At 40.7% G+C, this 13,740-nt stretch overlaps 2 protein-coding genes across 5 annotated transcripts in view; one reads left to right on the top strand and one right to left on the bottom strand.

Moving 5' to 3' along the window:
• DOP1A (DOP1 leucine zipper like protein A) overlaps positions 1-1,555 on the top strand; it is a 72,708-nt gene extending 71,153 nt beyond the window's left edge. For all 4 annotated transcript variants that reach the window (XM_067294055.1, XM_067294053.1, XM_067294052.1 and 1 more), the window contains one exon: positions 959-1,555. In XM_067294055.1, coding sequence (XP_067150156.1) covers positions 959-1,264 — 306 coding nt within the window. In that variant the 3' untranslated portion in view covers positions 1,265-1,555. The remainder of the gene's footprint in view (positions 1-958) is intronic.
• Positions 1,545-13,740, bottom strand: PGM3 (phosphoglucomutase 3). The gene is made up of 12 exons (XM_013948851.2): positions 13,356-13,740; positions 12,521-12,705; positions 11,984-12,051; positions 11,543-11,676; positions 11,173-11,374; positions 8,495-8,652; positions 7,385-7,468; positions 6,505-6,603; positions 6,051-6,167; positions 5,186-5,308; positions 3,594-3,767; positions 1,545-2,957 (listed from the first exon to the last, which is right to left on the bottom strand). Exons 1-12 carry the CDS (start codon positions 13,557-13,559, stop codon positions 2,871-2,873), a joined length of 1,635 nt encoding a protein of 544 aa, XP_013804305.1. The 5' UTR covers positions 13,560-13,740; the 3' UTR covers positions 1,545-2,870.

Raw genomic sequence — 13,740 nt, 5'->3', positions numbered from 1 at the left:
TTTTTTGAGTCAAAAAAAAGGAAATGAGCAGATGATTGCCATGTAAGCAGCAGGATATTAGTGCTCAGATGTTTTCATGTACAGATATTTAAGGTAACTCTAAACAGGGTTATCAGAGTGTACTGACACACTTCCCGTAAGTACTCCCTGGTGTGTGACTGCTGCCTTCACTGGTGGGGTTCCAGAAATCTCTCCTGTGAAATTCCCCCCCTAGATGGAAGGTGTGTAACCATGGCTTTCAGAGAACCCATGATGAGTAATTAATTGAACTGTTTTCCTCTGTGAAAACTAATGTCTGCTCAGAGCCTTTGTGGGCATTAATAATGATGTCCTTGTCCTGAAAGCTCGGAACTCTAGTTTCAAAGCAAAGGTACTTCATTTCTATTCTAACTAACTTCTTTTAGGTTTCATTTATCACTGATGCTGGCAGTAGGGTGAAACATGAATGTTGCTATAGGAAATGGGCCTGCTTTAGAAAGCAACTTAGCCAGCACATGACTTTTCCAAGCAGCTACGGTGCTGGGTGTAACATCAGCTTTGGCTGTGTTTGTGCTAGCCAGTGGGATGTCACAGCAGGAGCAGCTGCATAGAACAGCACAGCAGGTGCCGGGGCCTGACGCATGCTGCGGGGCCTGGCTTGCTTTGGGCCAGCTCTGGCCTGAGGCGGTGGACTGCAGCATCTGGTGGCAGCTGGGCACAGCTTTCACTTTAGTCCAGCCGACCAGACACCAGCCTCTGTCATCCTGGCCACTGCCACCACACAACAAAGCATGGTAGGGGGCAGGAGCAGGAGAGCTGCTGCAAAAGCTGTGCTCCAGTAGATGCACATTTTGTTGATATAGGACAAGTATTTTATGGAATATAGAAAAATACCTATTGGGCATTACAGTCTGTTTTGTTTGTACCTGTACTTTTTCTGTTCTGTCCTGTATTGTTTCATATTTCTCTGTATTTACAGAAAAACCCAGAGGAGGAGAGCTCAGGGAAAACGTTAAGCTGGGAACCAGGTCGCTTACTTTTAACCATCTACACTGTTCGCAGCATTGAGCAGCTTTTGCCTTTCTTTAATGTACTCAGCCAAGTTTTTAACAGCAAAGTCACAAGCAGATGTGTTGGACACTCAGGGAGCCCTGTCCTTTACCCCAACTCTTTTCCCAATAAGGACATAAAAATGGAGAATCTCAAGACATTCTCCAGCAAAGCAAGGCAAAAAATTGAAGAGATGGTTGAGAAGGATTTTCTTGAAGGTGTCATAAAAACATGAGCTCAAGTGGTACTATTCATCTGATATGTAATGTAACTATTTAAATGAAATACTGTATCATCTTTCCCAGTTGTATAGCATTCTTTTCTTACTTTGTACGTAATGAAATACTTAATGTTGTATTTAATTTAAATATTTGTAAATAAGAGTTCTGGATATGGCCTGAATCAAGTTTAAATATTGGTGGCTCATATTGATTATGGTGCCTACTATTTACAGTACACTTGTTTTGTTGTCTTGAGGTCTGTCTTAAAAAAAATGCTAAAAAATACAAGGTGCGCATTTTTTCAATTTGTTTCCAGTTTATTTCTGTTGTCTGGGGTTTTTTGACTTACTAGAACATCATACACTTATTTGGCAATCTGGAAAATGCCATCATACTAGGAGTTAATATAGGATTAAAATGAAAAAAAACCTTTGCCGGAGGTAGATAGCTGCAACTGAAATGTGTGGATTTGTAATATGTGTATATTTAAAATATTAGATCCCATTAGCCCAGCCCCTTCAAACTGCTGGGAGGGGGGTCACAAGCTTGTCTCTGTCCCCCTCCATCTTAAAAACTATGATAAGTACCATTAAAGCAATTTGTGATAATTTCATGTATATATTTCACATATTTCATAAAAACAATTTCTCTAATGAAGATATTGCAATAACACGTTGTTTGTTTTCAAATGCCATTGAACTGAGGTGAACATGGACGATGCAGTTGCTGTGGCAATAGTGGAAGTGATACTTCTGCAGTAGTAAGGCTGAGCTAAAGCTACTGCGAGCGGAGTCACAACAGAGTCAAGCACAGCTACTGCAAGTGCACTGACGGCATGGGAGCTTGCTTTAGGCACAATGTGTCATTAACCTATTAAATAAGCAGGGGTTCAAATTCATCACTGTAAGAAACACTAAAATAGTAAAGCAATAGTTACCCTGTTAGAGTGCTTGTAAACAGGGAGCATGATAGGTATACCTTTTATTTAGCTTGCAGTATGGAAAACTTACTCTGACTCTCAACTGTTGAAAGCAGGTGTTTCATTACCTGTTTGTGACCACCTAGGGCTAGAAGACAGACACATCTGTCTGGGGTGACTCGGCTGAAGGAGGTGGATTGCTCTCAGTCAGTTTTTTTTGGCTTTCCTGCTTGATAGCAGCAAGGCTTTAAGCTTCAATAGAGCCTCTGCACTAGCCCAAACCCTAGTCTGGGTGGCTAATCTCCCTTGTATGCTGCCTGGGGAAGGGCTGGTAACCAGATTATTGCTAGTAGAAAAGATGAGTCTTCGTGCTTAGAAGACTCGAGTTGTAGTCTTCCTTCTGGACATGACCAGGCCCCTGCATGGCAAGAAGTGACACTCAAGGCACACATTTGCTTGCATCTAGCTCAGTTCAACTTCAGAAGTTAGACAAATGAGGGGGGGAAACACCCAGCAGAAAGAGCATCTTATTAAGAGGTAAGTTACCAACAAGGTAAGAAATAATAGGGGGAAAAATATTGTGCTCAGTCCTGATTAATCCCTTTTACAATCAAGAATGGCTTGATATGTCCACACTAACACATGATAAAGTAATATTGAATAAGTCAAGTTAGGCACTTTAAGTGCAGTTGTATCCTTTGTTATAGAGGCTGGGGTGGTGTTCCTACTCCACCAGCGAGATGGTAAACAGCCAGGCTTACTTCATGGGCAAGGGCATCAGCGTTCTCCTATGAAATATTAAAAAAGTTAGTTACATTATGTTGCAAAGTATCTTCAGTATTATAAATTTAGATTATATATGCAGTAGTAAGGCAAGAGTTTTCTTGTAAATGCTGTGTTCCCTATCTTGCTCTGTCATCTTCAGCTGTCTTCTACCACAGTGTCTTGCTGGCAGGAGGAAGGGGGTAGGAGAACGTGACATGAGAAGAGCAGGACCACTGATTTTGGTGACAACTTTAAGCTCACATACGGACTAATTCTTAATTCCAGACAAAGTTTATTTTTGATTCCCCCCTTAAGAAATCATGCAGTTACTGACTGCTTCAGTAACTTACTTTCCTTTTTATCTTGAGTACTAAGAAGGTTGATTGTCCTTTCAAAATCCTTTAGTGTCAGATATGGCTTTATAAATATCTCACCTTTACAGGTAAACATTAAAAACATTAAAAATTATGATTTTATCTTTATAAAATCATAAGAGATTTTTTGTGATCACTAAGTTTAAGTTTTTTCCAAATTTAGGAATGGTTACATTTGATTAAATGACCAATATTTAAACATACTTCTCCCTCCCACATGCAATGCTAATCAGAAAAATTGCAGAACTTAGATCCACTTTATAGACCTGCTGTTTCAGCTCTGACCTGTGTGTCTGCTTCAGCATATATCCTAACTATATCTTCTGTTCCTGATGGACGGACAAACGCTCGTGATGATTTGTACTTCTTTACAAGTGCATCAATTTTCTCTTGTAGTCCTGGGGGTGCAACCACACGCCTTTCTGCATCTGTTGTGCCAATAACTTGCCTGTCTGCAACCTACAACATCAGAAACAGACAATTTACTGTTGTGCTGTAACTGTATGATGAGAGCAGAAGAAAACAACCACTGATGAGACAGACTGAACTCCTTCAGTTTTTGATACATTGCATTATCTTGAGCAAGACCTCAGTTTGGGAGTTGCCTACTTAACTCACTCAAAGATTTTGGGATCCTTAAGATTCCTGCTAGGCTACTGCTCATCATGTATTAAGCAAGTCTTGATAAGATTCAGCCACTTAATCTGGAAAGAGAGTCAGTTCTAGCATGAGGGGCTGAACTGCTAGGCTGACCATGCCTCCTTGGTTAGCCTCCAAACTGAAGCTGCAACTTCTCCCAGTAGATCAGAATGCTTAAACTCTCTTCTCTGGTTAATTTAGAGCCCAGAGCTCCCTTACTGTGTCCTTAAATCTAACAGAATGCTACCACATGGCAGTCTCTCTCCTCAGACCTGCAGGTCTTTGAATGTTGGCAAATGTAAGAAAAAGACACGAGAGCTTGAGTATTTCATTTATATTTAATTTGTAAGAAGTGACACACCAAGAAAAATTCATCCAGCCTAGGAAGTAGGGGCCTCTGAAAAATAGAGAAGCAGAGTTCAGATTTTAGCTAGAACAAAGAAAGAGACTGGAACCTATGTCACTTACACTCTTATGAAGGGGGAAAAAAAAAAAATCAGTCCTTACATTTCACTTTTGCTTGTGGTTAAGAGGATCAGAGTATTAGTGTATCTAGTGTGTATCTTCAAGAAACACATCCCATTTGGAGGTCTGAAAGAAAAGTTGCAGCAATGCTGCAATCCTCTCCCTAGCATTTAGAGTTCTTCTCAGCCCACTGGGTTTTGAGACTATCAGGAAAAACCTTCCAATCCTCATTTTCCAAACAAAAAGTCACCTGCTGGGATATAGAGTTCTGTGTCCCTTTTGTGCTCTTGAGTCTTAATCATTCAATCTGCTTGTTCCTTTGTGTGAAAAGCATAATTAAGTTTAAGAAAAAGTTTCAGATGCACTGTTAACAGACCCTTTCATCACCAAAGAGAGCATGTGAGACAGCAGATATTCTACCAAACAGCAGCACTACCTTATATAACCACTGATGTTAATTTGCATTCACTGTTAATTCAAAATAAATAACAAGCTACTTTGCCATTCAATTTTTGTTAGTTTTCTTTCATTTAAAGAGGTGGCTGTTATTTCATCATATGTATGTCATATTTTATTTTACTCCAAGTGAAATTCTGATCTTTTCTCCTTGCTTTATGTGGCTTATTCCAACAGGCCTTTTAAGCCCTAAAATAAAGGGGTTTTTGGAGAGAGGGGAGGGAGGGGAGGGATTAGATGCAGGCAAGCTATTCTAGAGCAGGGCTGCACGACACTGCTGTAACCTGAGTCAGCACCATGTACTAACACGCACTAACCTGAACTTTGAGTAGCCGATTTGGAAGGTCGGTGTAGATGGCATCCCACTGTTGCACGGTAAAACCTTTCAAAGCCAGGATTGCTTCAATAACCAGCATGTCTGAGATAGCATCACCAATTGTCTATTGATGAGGGCAGGGAGGAGAAATAAAATGGAGAAGTCAACAGTGAAGGAATGCAGGCATGATCTAATCACTAAGCTTCTGCCTGAAGAGGGTGAAAATGAAGGCAGGCTGACTTGCTACAGGCTAGGTGGGTTTTGTTCCCATTACAGTGTGGCAGGAGGAGCATTGCAGAAGAGGCACATAACTTTGTTACAACAACAGCATAATTGTACAGTTCTGCAGGGGGCAAGTGCTAGGCATTACCTTTCCTAATAAGGACTGGCACATCGTCTTTGTTGGGGGGTCAGGCTGCTTGAAGCTGACCTGTGACATTTGATTTGGCACTACCCTGAGAAATAATGTCTGTGCTAAGACAGGGATTCCCATGGCTGTGTGGACATGGGCACTGGAATACCTCCCCTCCTCCCTTCACAAAGGTTAGTGAAAAGCATTAGTTGAAAGATTACTTTTTATTGAACTGTCACATATTATCACTAGGTTTTGATGTCATCCAATTCCCTCTTTTTTTTGTTCTGAACCCAAAAGGCTATACCAGATAAAAGTATTCTACATTCATTCATGTAGAAAGTATGACATCTTTCTCAATAAGACTGTTACTGATGTGCCCTTCTCCTTGTCCCCTTTCGTTATGGCACACTGCTTCCTACTCCAGTGGTCCCTGGCAGTAGCCTCACAGGTACTACTAAACAGGGTTAGCCCATGCCTTTCAACATGCTGACTTGTTTCTCTCAGCTTTTACCTGATTAATCAGGTCAATCATGTTTTCAAGCATCTTTGCTGCTTCTCTTATTTCATCATCTTTTTCCTCTTTTGCCACTTGTCTTATTTTAGTTTCAGCAGCTTTACTAAATAATACCTAGAACAAAAAGGTCAGAGCATATCATCAATACACATCAAGAACTGGGACACATGCAACAGCGAGGAGGGGAGAAAACCTTTTGTTATTTAAGCCAGAAAATCATCATTAAGGTTTGCTTCCATGAACTCCCATCCCCACAGAAAATACAGAGGAGCTGATGGCACTGCCAGGAAAAAGGAGGAAAGGAGAAACAAGTCTATTCTCAAAGAAGGAGATAAAAGTCTTGCTTATATATGCAAGCAGAGAGTGGAAAAAAAACTCCTCTCTGGCTAATTTGACTAAATTTTTTGTACATGATGGCTGCAATTCTTGCACGTTACACATACATACTTACTGTGCCATGTCCATTTGCCTCAAAGTACACACCAACATCAAACTCCTGGGCCTTGTGATGCAGGTGTTTCACTCCTGTTTTGACACAGTGAACAGGTACCTACAACCCAAAAATATACAGAGAACATACACAGTCACAAGTGGCTGGTAACTGCAGGTGAGGTGATGACTAAAAAACACAGTAATTCAGAAAGTGCCAGGAACTTAGCAACCAACCCAGGAGTGCTACTAACCAACCTGTGTTTCACAACTACTGATTCACCAGAGCTCAAATTATCCACTACTTCTGCAGCTTGGATTTAAAAGAGGTTTTTCATTTCTTCGAATGGAAACAAAGGCTGATTTAAACAACAAAATAAATAAATAAATAAAAATCACACACACGCACATACACACACACACCCCATGAAAACTCCTACTTATTTAATGGTTTCAGGGAACATAAGTTTTCTAGCCAAACTGAAATTCCTCAGCACAGTTTTTGCCAACAAACAGCAAACCACATTTCAGTAGCAAAGAACATTCAGCATGTTGCAAAAATAAACAGTCTCAACGTATCAAAGAGCCTTTACTGACTCACTTCTTTGCAAAGCCATAAACTTCTGCAATTCCAGAAGTAACAGAGGATTTTGTTTAACTTTTGCGTACTTGTTTTTTTTTTAAATCAGTAAAATCTGGCTAGAACTTTTTGATCTTTGCTCCCGTGGGTCTCCTTTACCACCAAGAAATTAAGAACTAGTACAGGCTTGAAGGAGTCATTTATTTGAGTCCAATATAAGTTTTCCTAGTGATTGCATTGTAACAGCATTTATTAAAAAAGGAAACACTGTTTACACTAAACACCATTTGCAGAAAACTACCAGTAAGAGACTGGGAAATACCTTCATTGTTTCCTCAAGGTAGCGCGTTGAACTCCCGTTGGCATATGCTGTCTGTACCACTGCCATCTTTAAAGTCTGTTCCACCTGAGCAAACCAAGAAGTGCTTTACTGTGATACACACATATTCAGAGGAGTGGGATAAGTGGAAAGATAATCAGAATTATTCAGCGGTGTGTAGGACTAAACTATGTTCTCCTACAGGCACAAATTCCTGGGCATCAGAGGAAGGTGCTAGTTCAGACCAAAGAATTAAGAATTAAGATAACAAATTCCATCTACGTGTTTGTGTATCACATTTTTAGTGACTGGCTTGAAGCAGCTCTCCATCCAGTCACCTTATTAAGCTTTCCTCACCATTTTTCAGATTCAGCAAGCTCAGTGCATTGACCAGACACATGGAGTTATACAGGGCCATATTCACAAGTAATAAATTCGAAGCTTCTAGAGCAAAACAAGCAAAGGCAGGTGGTGAGCACAAATTCTCACTGGTCAGCATCTCCATCACAGTGTAAGAAATGAACCAACATTGCAGAAACCAGAACCAGTATAACTTGTTTAGGTTTAGTCTTATAGACACCAACAAAAATCTAGGAAGGCTTCTGAAAAAGAAAAGCTTTCTCTCTATCCCTTGAGAGGAGAGGATGGTATGCTGCAAATATTAATTATGGAAGATGCCATGACAACATATAAACTCTGGGGCCGTCACAAACAAGTTTTCAGACAAATGAGTTGTTCCATGTTCATAAAGCTTCACAGAAATGCTGAGTTAAGAAGTAAACCCAAAAAATTTATTGAAAGGTACCAAAACAAAGGAAATGGTATAACACTACATTGTACATGGAAACTGGAAAAGTTCTCTCTCACTAAGAAGAGCTTCAAGGTTAAGATTTCAGCACTCAGATTTTTATTTAGAGCATGGAAATCACTCCCTTGTAAAAGCAACATTTTTGGCATACCAGTGAAGTACAGAAGTGATCTCTTTCTAAACTTCAGGTTCACTTTAGTCAGATGTAGAAAGATTGCATACGTACAAACACACACAGCTTCTTCAGAGTATGTTACATTTTGCCAAATTAAAATGTCAGCATTCATTTCATATGTTTGAGTTACCTTGACAAGAAGTTCTTTAAGGAAGATACTAATTAAAGTTGCTATTTTATCTCCATCGATTAGATGAAAATGGTCAGTTGTGTCCTTATAGTAATAAACAATTCTATCTGCATCTCCATCAAGTGAGCAGCATCTCTCATTAGGCTTCATGTCTAGCCCTAGTGCACAGAGTTAATAAATGCAAGTTAGAGACAGAAAAAGATACAAAATGTTTAATTCCAGTGTGGATCACATGCAGAGATTAGTTCTGTGCAGACACATACAAAAATGACGCTCAAAGGCAAGACACTGCCTTTGTTTGAGTCTCGCAACAGGAAAACTGTACTGAATGGCAACTGCAAAGTACATATTCATTTCAAAAAAAACAAACAGTAAACTCAAAAATGCAGGTTCTCTGAAGATTTGTTGTGCTACACCTTCTCATGAGGTGTATATGAAAATCAATCCCAGAATTACAGCATGTAGTAACATCTCAGTAAACTTTGGAAAGAAGTGCTGGACATCAGTTATGGCAGGAGAATAAAAATCTTGCGAAAGAAAAATGTCCACACCCCTCACACACACTTAGTCACCACCGAGTTTATTGCAGGAGCCACATCACCAGTGGCCAATTGCCTTCCTCCACAACATGGCAGAGCGAGCTAATGTTTGCAGAGTGACACACAGGGAATCTGAAGCAGCGAGCAGTCCCTGGCTGACATTAGCCCTCCCCTGCAGCACCTCTGAGCGCAGGCTGCAGCTTACGGCACACCTTTGGGCACGGAGGCAAACTGCACTTGGGCAGAGGAGGGCCACAGAGCGATGGTCACCTGCATTTCCTGACACGTGGCAAATCCACTGTATGCTCCTGGTGTCGTCCCATCACATACCTCACCCTCCAAGAAATATGTGAATTAACCATTTTTCTCTCGCATCAAGAACCTTTTTCTTCAACATATATTTTAGGCCCGTTTTAATTTTAAGCTATTCCCACCTGCTAGCCTTGTGTCTCCCCTTTGCTTTTCACACACGAGACTCCCTCTCCTAATATCAGACAAGCATGCACACCCACATCAGTGATGCCATCATCAAAGCTGAGTTACAGCAAGACACGTCAAAGAAATCCTACCATCACCACAATCCCCATTGTACAGCAACCATCACCACAATATCTCAGAGCTGTACAAAACATATACAAGTGGATCTGCTGACTGTAAAACACCTCATGTTTAGTTTGCTTGATATTTGATGTATACAACAAAGTATATAATGTGTGAGCCAGAACCTGCCTCAAAACTTCTTCCAGTACTAGTCAAACTGCTTCATGCCAATACAGAAACAGCTAGGAAGCAGTCACCATCTGACACAGCAGTACCACACAAAAATGATCTGGTCTGTTATTAAGGTAAATTTTGCTTTTCTCCAAAATCCTGGCCAAGATTGTTCCACTCATGTTAACCTCACAGATCATTTCTCAGAAACTGTGCAGCTGGCCACCCTCTAGGCTGATTTCAGAAGCCTTCAGGAACTCACCAGGGAGCACCAAAAGATATACTGCACCCTGCAGCTGCTTGTTGGAGAAGCATGTTTTAGCACACAACCAGGGGACAGGAAAAGGCAAACTAGGTAATGCCCACCCTGCTGACACCTTCTGCCCTTCAGAGCATAGGAAACTATACTCCAATACTTCCCTCTTTCTTCTCCTGCACATCCACAGTGACACAGTTCAAGTGCAATTAGGGAGGTATGCTAACATGTCCCACTTCCTTTGAGGTACTCAAGCTAAAATGTGAGGTTAATGACAACTACAAGTTTCAAGAGGTTGAGACTCCCAATGATTTTAAATCAGGAGCTGTTACCACTTCATACTTCAGAGAAATCAGCTAGTTTATTTCAGTGACTGATTATGAAACCACGTTTTCTTTTCAGAACACAATCCTGCGCAGAAATGACAAAGGTGGCTCCCCTCACTCCCCATTCAAGCCAGAATCTAGATACAATACACAAACATCCATTTCCAGCAGGGATTGCCACTGTGCCATTTCTTTTTCAAGATTTCTCCAGTAAGCAAGCAGCATGGCAAAAGAAAAATGAAACTGTAGCTTGGTGTTCAGCTTTGGCTAACAGTTGCGGGGGGGGTGCAGTTGTCGTAATGAAGAACTCAGTTTAGCAAAGATCTAGTACTCAAACTAGCTTACTCTCCCAGTCTGGGGATTTTATTTTATGCATTTTCCAGGAATATGGTTCAAGTCATTTCCTCACTGACTTCTGTAAATCAGCCTGTCTGCCGGTACAAGGGTGCTATTTATCCCAGCTGTTCCTCAGGAACCTGAAAAAGTGCCTGCAAGCCCAGACCAAAATTCAAATGTTTCTTGATAATACAAAGCGAGGCAAAAGCTAGTTAGTCCTCACCAATCTTTGGGCTCCACCAACTCTAGCATTCAGACCAGACTGTCAAACATATTTCAGCCAGTTGGAGACACACCGTAGTCCTCCAAACAATTTAGACTAACATATTCCAGGGTTGTGCCAAAAACAGCTGTAGGATTCTCCTTTTCCATTTTGCAAGCAGAACCATTCATAGAGTCACTTAGTAAGACATCAGGGAATTCATCTAATCTGACAATGATGTGCCATTGCTACACCCTGTACTTTCAGACCTGGAGAGGTTAAATGATACAGAATTACTGACTACATACCTCTAGGTGGTTTCTGATGAACTTTTACATAATCTGCACCACATAAGTGATTGAGCTTCTCCTTGGTTCCATCATTATACAGGTGAATTAGTACTTCCTTTGGAAAGTAGCGCTCCATTTCCATTAGTTTCAGGGCTCCTATTCCATTGGCACAGTCAATCTTCAGATGCCTTTGACTGTCTCCAGAGCTGGGAGAATTAGCCTAAGGGAAGAAGGGGGTAGGTGAACTTATACCCTAGTTTAAAACCATAAGTTCTCTCAGCACACCTACAGACATGCTGAATTCAAAACTTTAGACCTGGTTTAGGCTAACAAACAGAAAATACGCATTTTGTATATTTGCATGAAAACAACAATTAACAGTATTCACCTGTTTGATCAGTTCTACAAAAGCTTTGGCTAGTTTTTGGTAATAACCTTCCAGCGTTGCTTTCCCATACTGTCCTTGGGTGTTTTGACAGCAGACCATGTAATGTAGCTGTGGTGTTGTCACCAGACCATAATCTAACACAAAACAAAAGGCACAATATTCAGAAATAAAATACTAAACTCATTCCTTCTTACGGTCTTACAATATTTGCTATTTTACAGCAAACAGACAAATGCAGTGCAGGAAACCCATATAAAAATTTTCAAGCTCTGTTATGGAAAGAAGTACCACCCTGCATTATGCAATACAACTATCCTGAAAAAAAGAGACTGCTATAAGCAAAAACAGAAATGGTATCTGGGCTACTGTGTTAGATCTACATAAGAGATTCACATTTACACAAAAACATGAAATCAAACCAGAACTGAAAGCTCAACATACCATGGTATTGTCCACCTAGAATGAAGATACCATCTATTACTGACTGGGAAAGTTTCTTGCTGCTTGGTCTAGAAAAAAAGGAAACACCTTATATACTTTGGAAGGAAGTGTATGGAGAAGATGACTATCTGCATACTGTAGGGTCCTACTAACAGAAAATTTTAAGAGAATACTAAAGTTTAGAAGAATAGAGATGTTTAAAAACATTATGCCAGAAAACTGCAAAGACAGGTAAAATTCTAAACACATGGATATGACACAATATCCACAAAAAAAACTCAATAGGGTATCCAGTTCAGAAGGAGTACCAAGAAGTTTTTGTAATTATCAGGGAAGCTACTGTAGTAACAATATTGGAAAAAGCTTGTTTTTATTGCAAAGGACATTTTCATACTTGAATAATTACTTTAACAGGTACCAGACTAGGTGTAAAAACATGTAATCTGGTTGTGGAGAGCTAAAAATCCAATAACACCCACGAACAAAACTTTGGCACCTCAATAAAAGCAGCATACTTCTATAGTATTTTGTAATTACCTGGTATCTCTACCAATAAAAACCAAAGAATCTTTGTGCAGGTCCACTGCTTCTTTTTGGCAGATTTCAGTCATTACTTTCTGTAATTCTTGCTCCTCTGCATTTGCTAGCTGTGTAGCGTACTCTTCCCACAACGGATGCAACATTTCACCATGAGGATCGATCAGCTTTACACCATTATCTTCCTTAGAAGAAAACAGAATAAAATGTACTAAGCCTAAGACATGGAAACTAAACAAAACCTCTTTGAAGACAGCCAAAACATATGGATTAATCAAATTGCTTCTCCAAACTTTGAGCATTTCTGGGAAGAAATAGCTTAGCTACCAAACCCGCAACAAGCCCAAACAAGTAATGTAATCAGCATATTAAGTCACCTGCCTCCCTATTACCATTTTGCTACGAAATTTACTTGACATTAAAATGAGATAATGGGAGATCCCATAACCGGGAATACCCCACAGCAGCAGAAGCCTACATGCCTTATTTGTAACTGCTACAACTTTTTATTTTTTAAACTAACAGATTTTGCTCAAAGGTTTGTCTCAAGGGTGCTCTTAGCTTGCCAACCTTACAAATTCCCTACATGCAGCATTTACTTTTCCAAATGAGATAAAACGACAGTGCTGTATACAAGGAAAAGCAACTTCAAACATGCAATCGATGGTATTTGCAGAGAGCAGTCTGCACACATGCTTTAATTAGGTGCATAAGCTTGCAGGATCTGGTCTCTGGGCACTTTTTGTTCCTACCGTTATGAAGAGTTTTGGTTCCACCAGAGTGATCACATCTGCTTTTTTTATTTTATTTTTTTTTAAATAAAGGTTGCTCTTACTTCAGGATTGTGAGATGCGGTGACCATGACGCCAATGGTAGCGGCGGTGGCTTTGGACCTGAGAACCGCCAGGAAGCCCATGCGGAACATGACGTGATCGAGCCGCTCTGCCTTGGTGCGAAACCCGGCGGTGCCGTACTGAAGAGCGAGCCCAGCGGGCTTCGGGTGTAACGGCGAGCATTTTTTAATCGCTTCGAAATCCATCGCTAGGAAAGGAAGGAGTACAGCTGCCAGGGAGAGGAACCCCGCCAACGTAACACGTTTTGTGGTTATTTCACTGGGAAGCCCGTAGGTCTCTCAGCCTGGGGTCAACGCAAACGCCGCTCATAGCCCTGTTAGGCACCGCGGCGCGGCGCGGCGCGGCGCGACCGCCCGCACAACGGCC

Source organism: Apteryx mantelli, chromosome 3 (assembly GCF_036417845.1).
Source record: "Apteryx mantelli isolate bAptMan1 chromosome 3, bAptMan1.hap1, whole genome shotgun sequence".
Taxonomy (NCBI): domain Eukaryota; kingdom Metazoa; phylum Chordata; class Aves; order Apterygiformes; family Apterygidae; genus Apteryx; species Apteryx mantelli.
This window is presented reverse-complemented; position numbering and strand designations above follow the sequence as displayed.

Bases quoted from the DNA above. Each gene is read 5' to 3' on its own strand.
- PGM3 (XM_013948851.2), bottom strand. From the start codon at position 13,559: ATGGATTTCGAAGCGATTAAAAAATGCTCGCCGTTACACCCGAAGCCC. The intron at 5,309-6,050 runs GTAAAAGCTGAG...CCTCATCAATAG, and splicing joins TGATTGACCTGATTAATCAG to ACAATTGGTGATGCTATCTC. The intron at 2,958-3,593 runs GTCAGAGCTGAA...AATATTTCATAG, and splicing joins ATGCTGAAGCAGACACACAG to GAGAACGCTGATGCCCTTGC.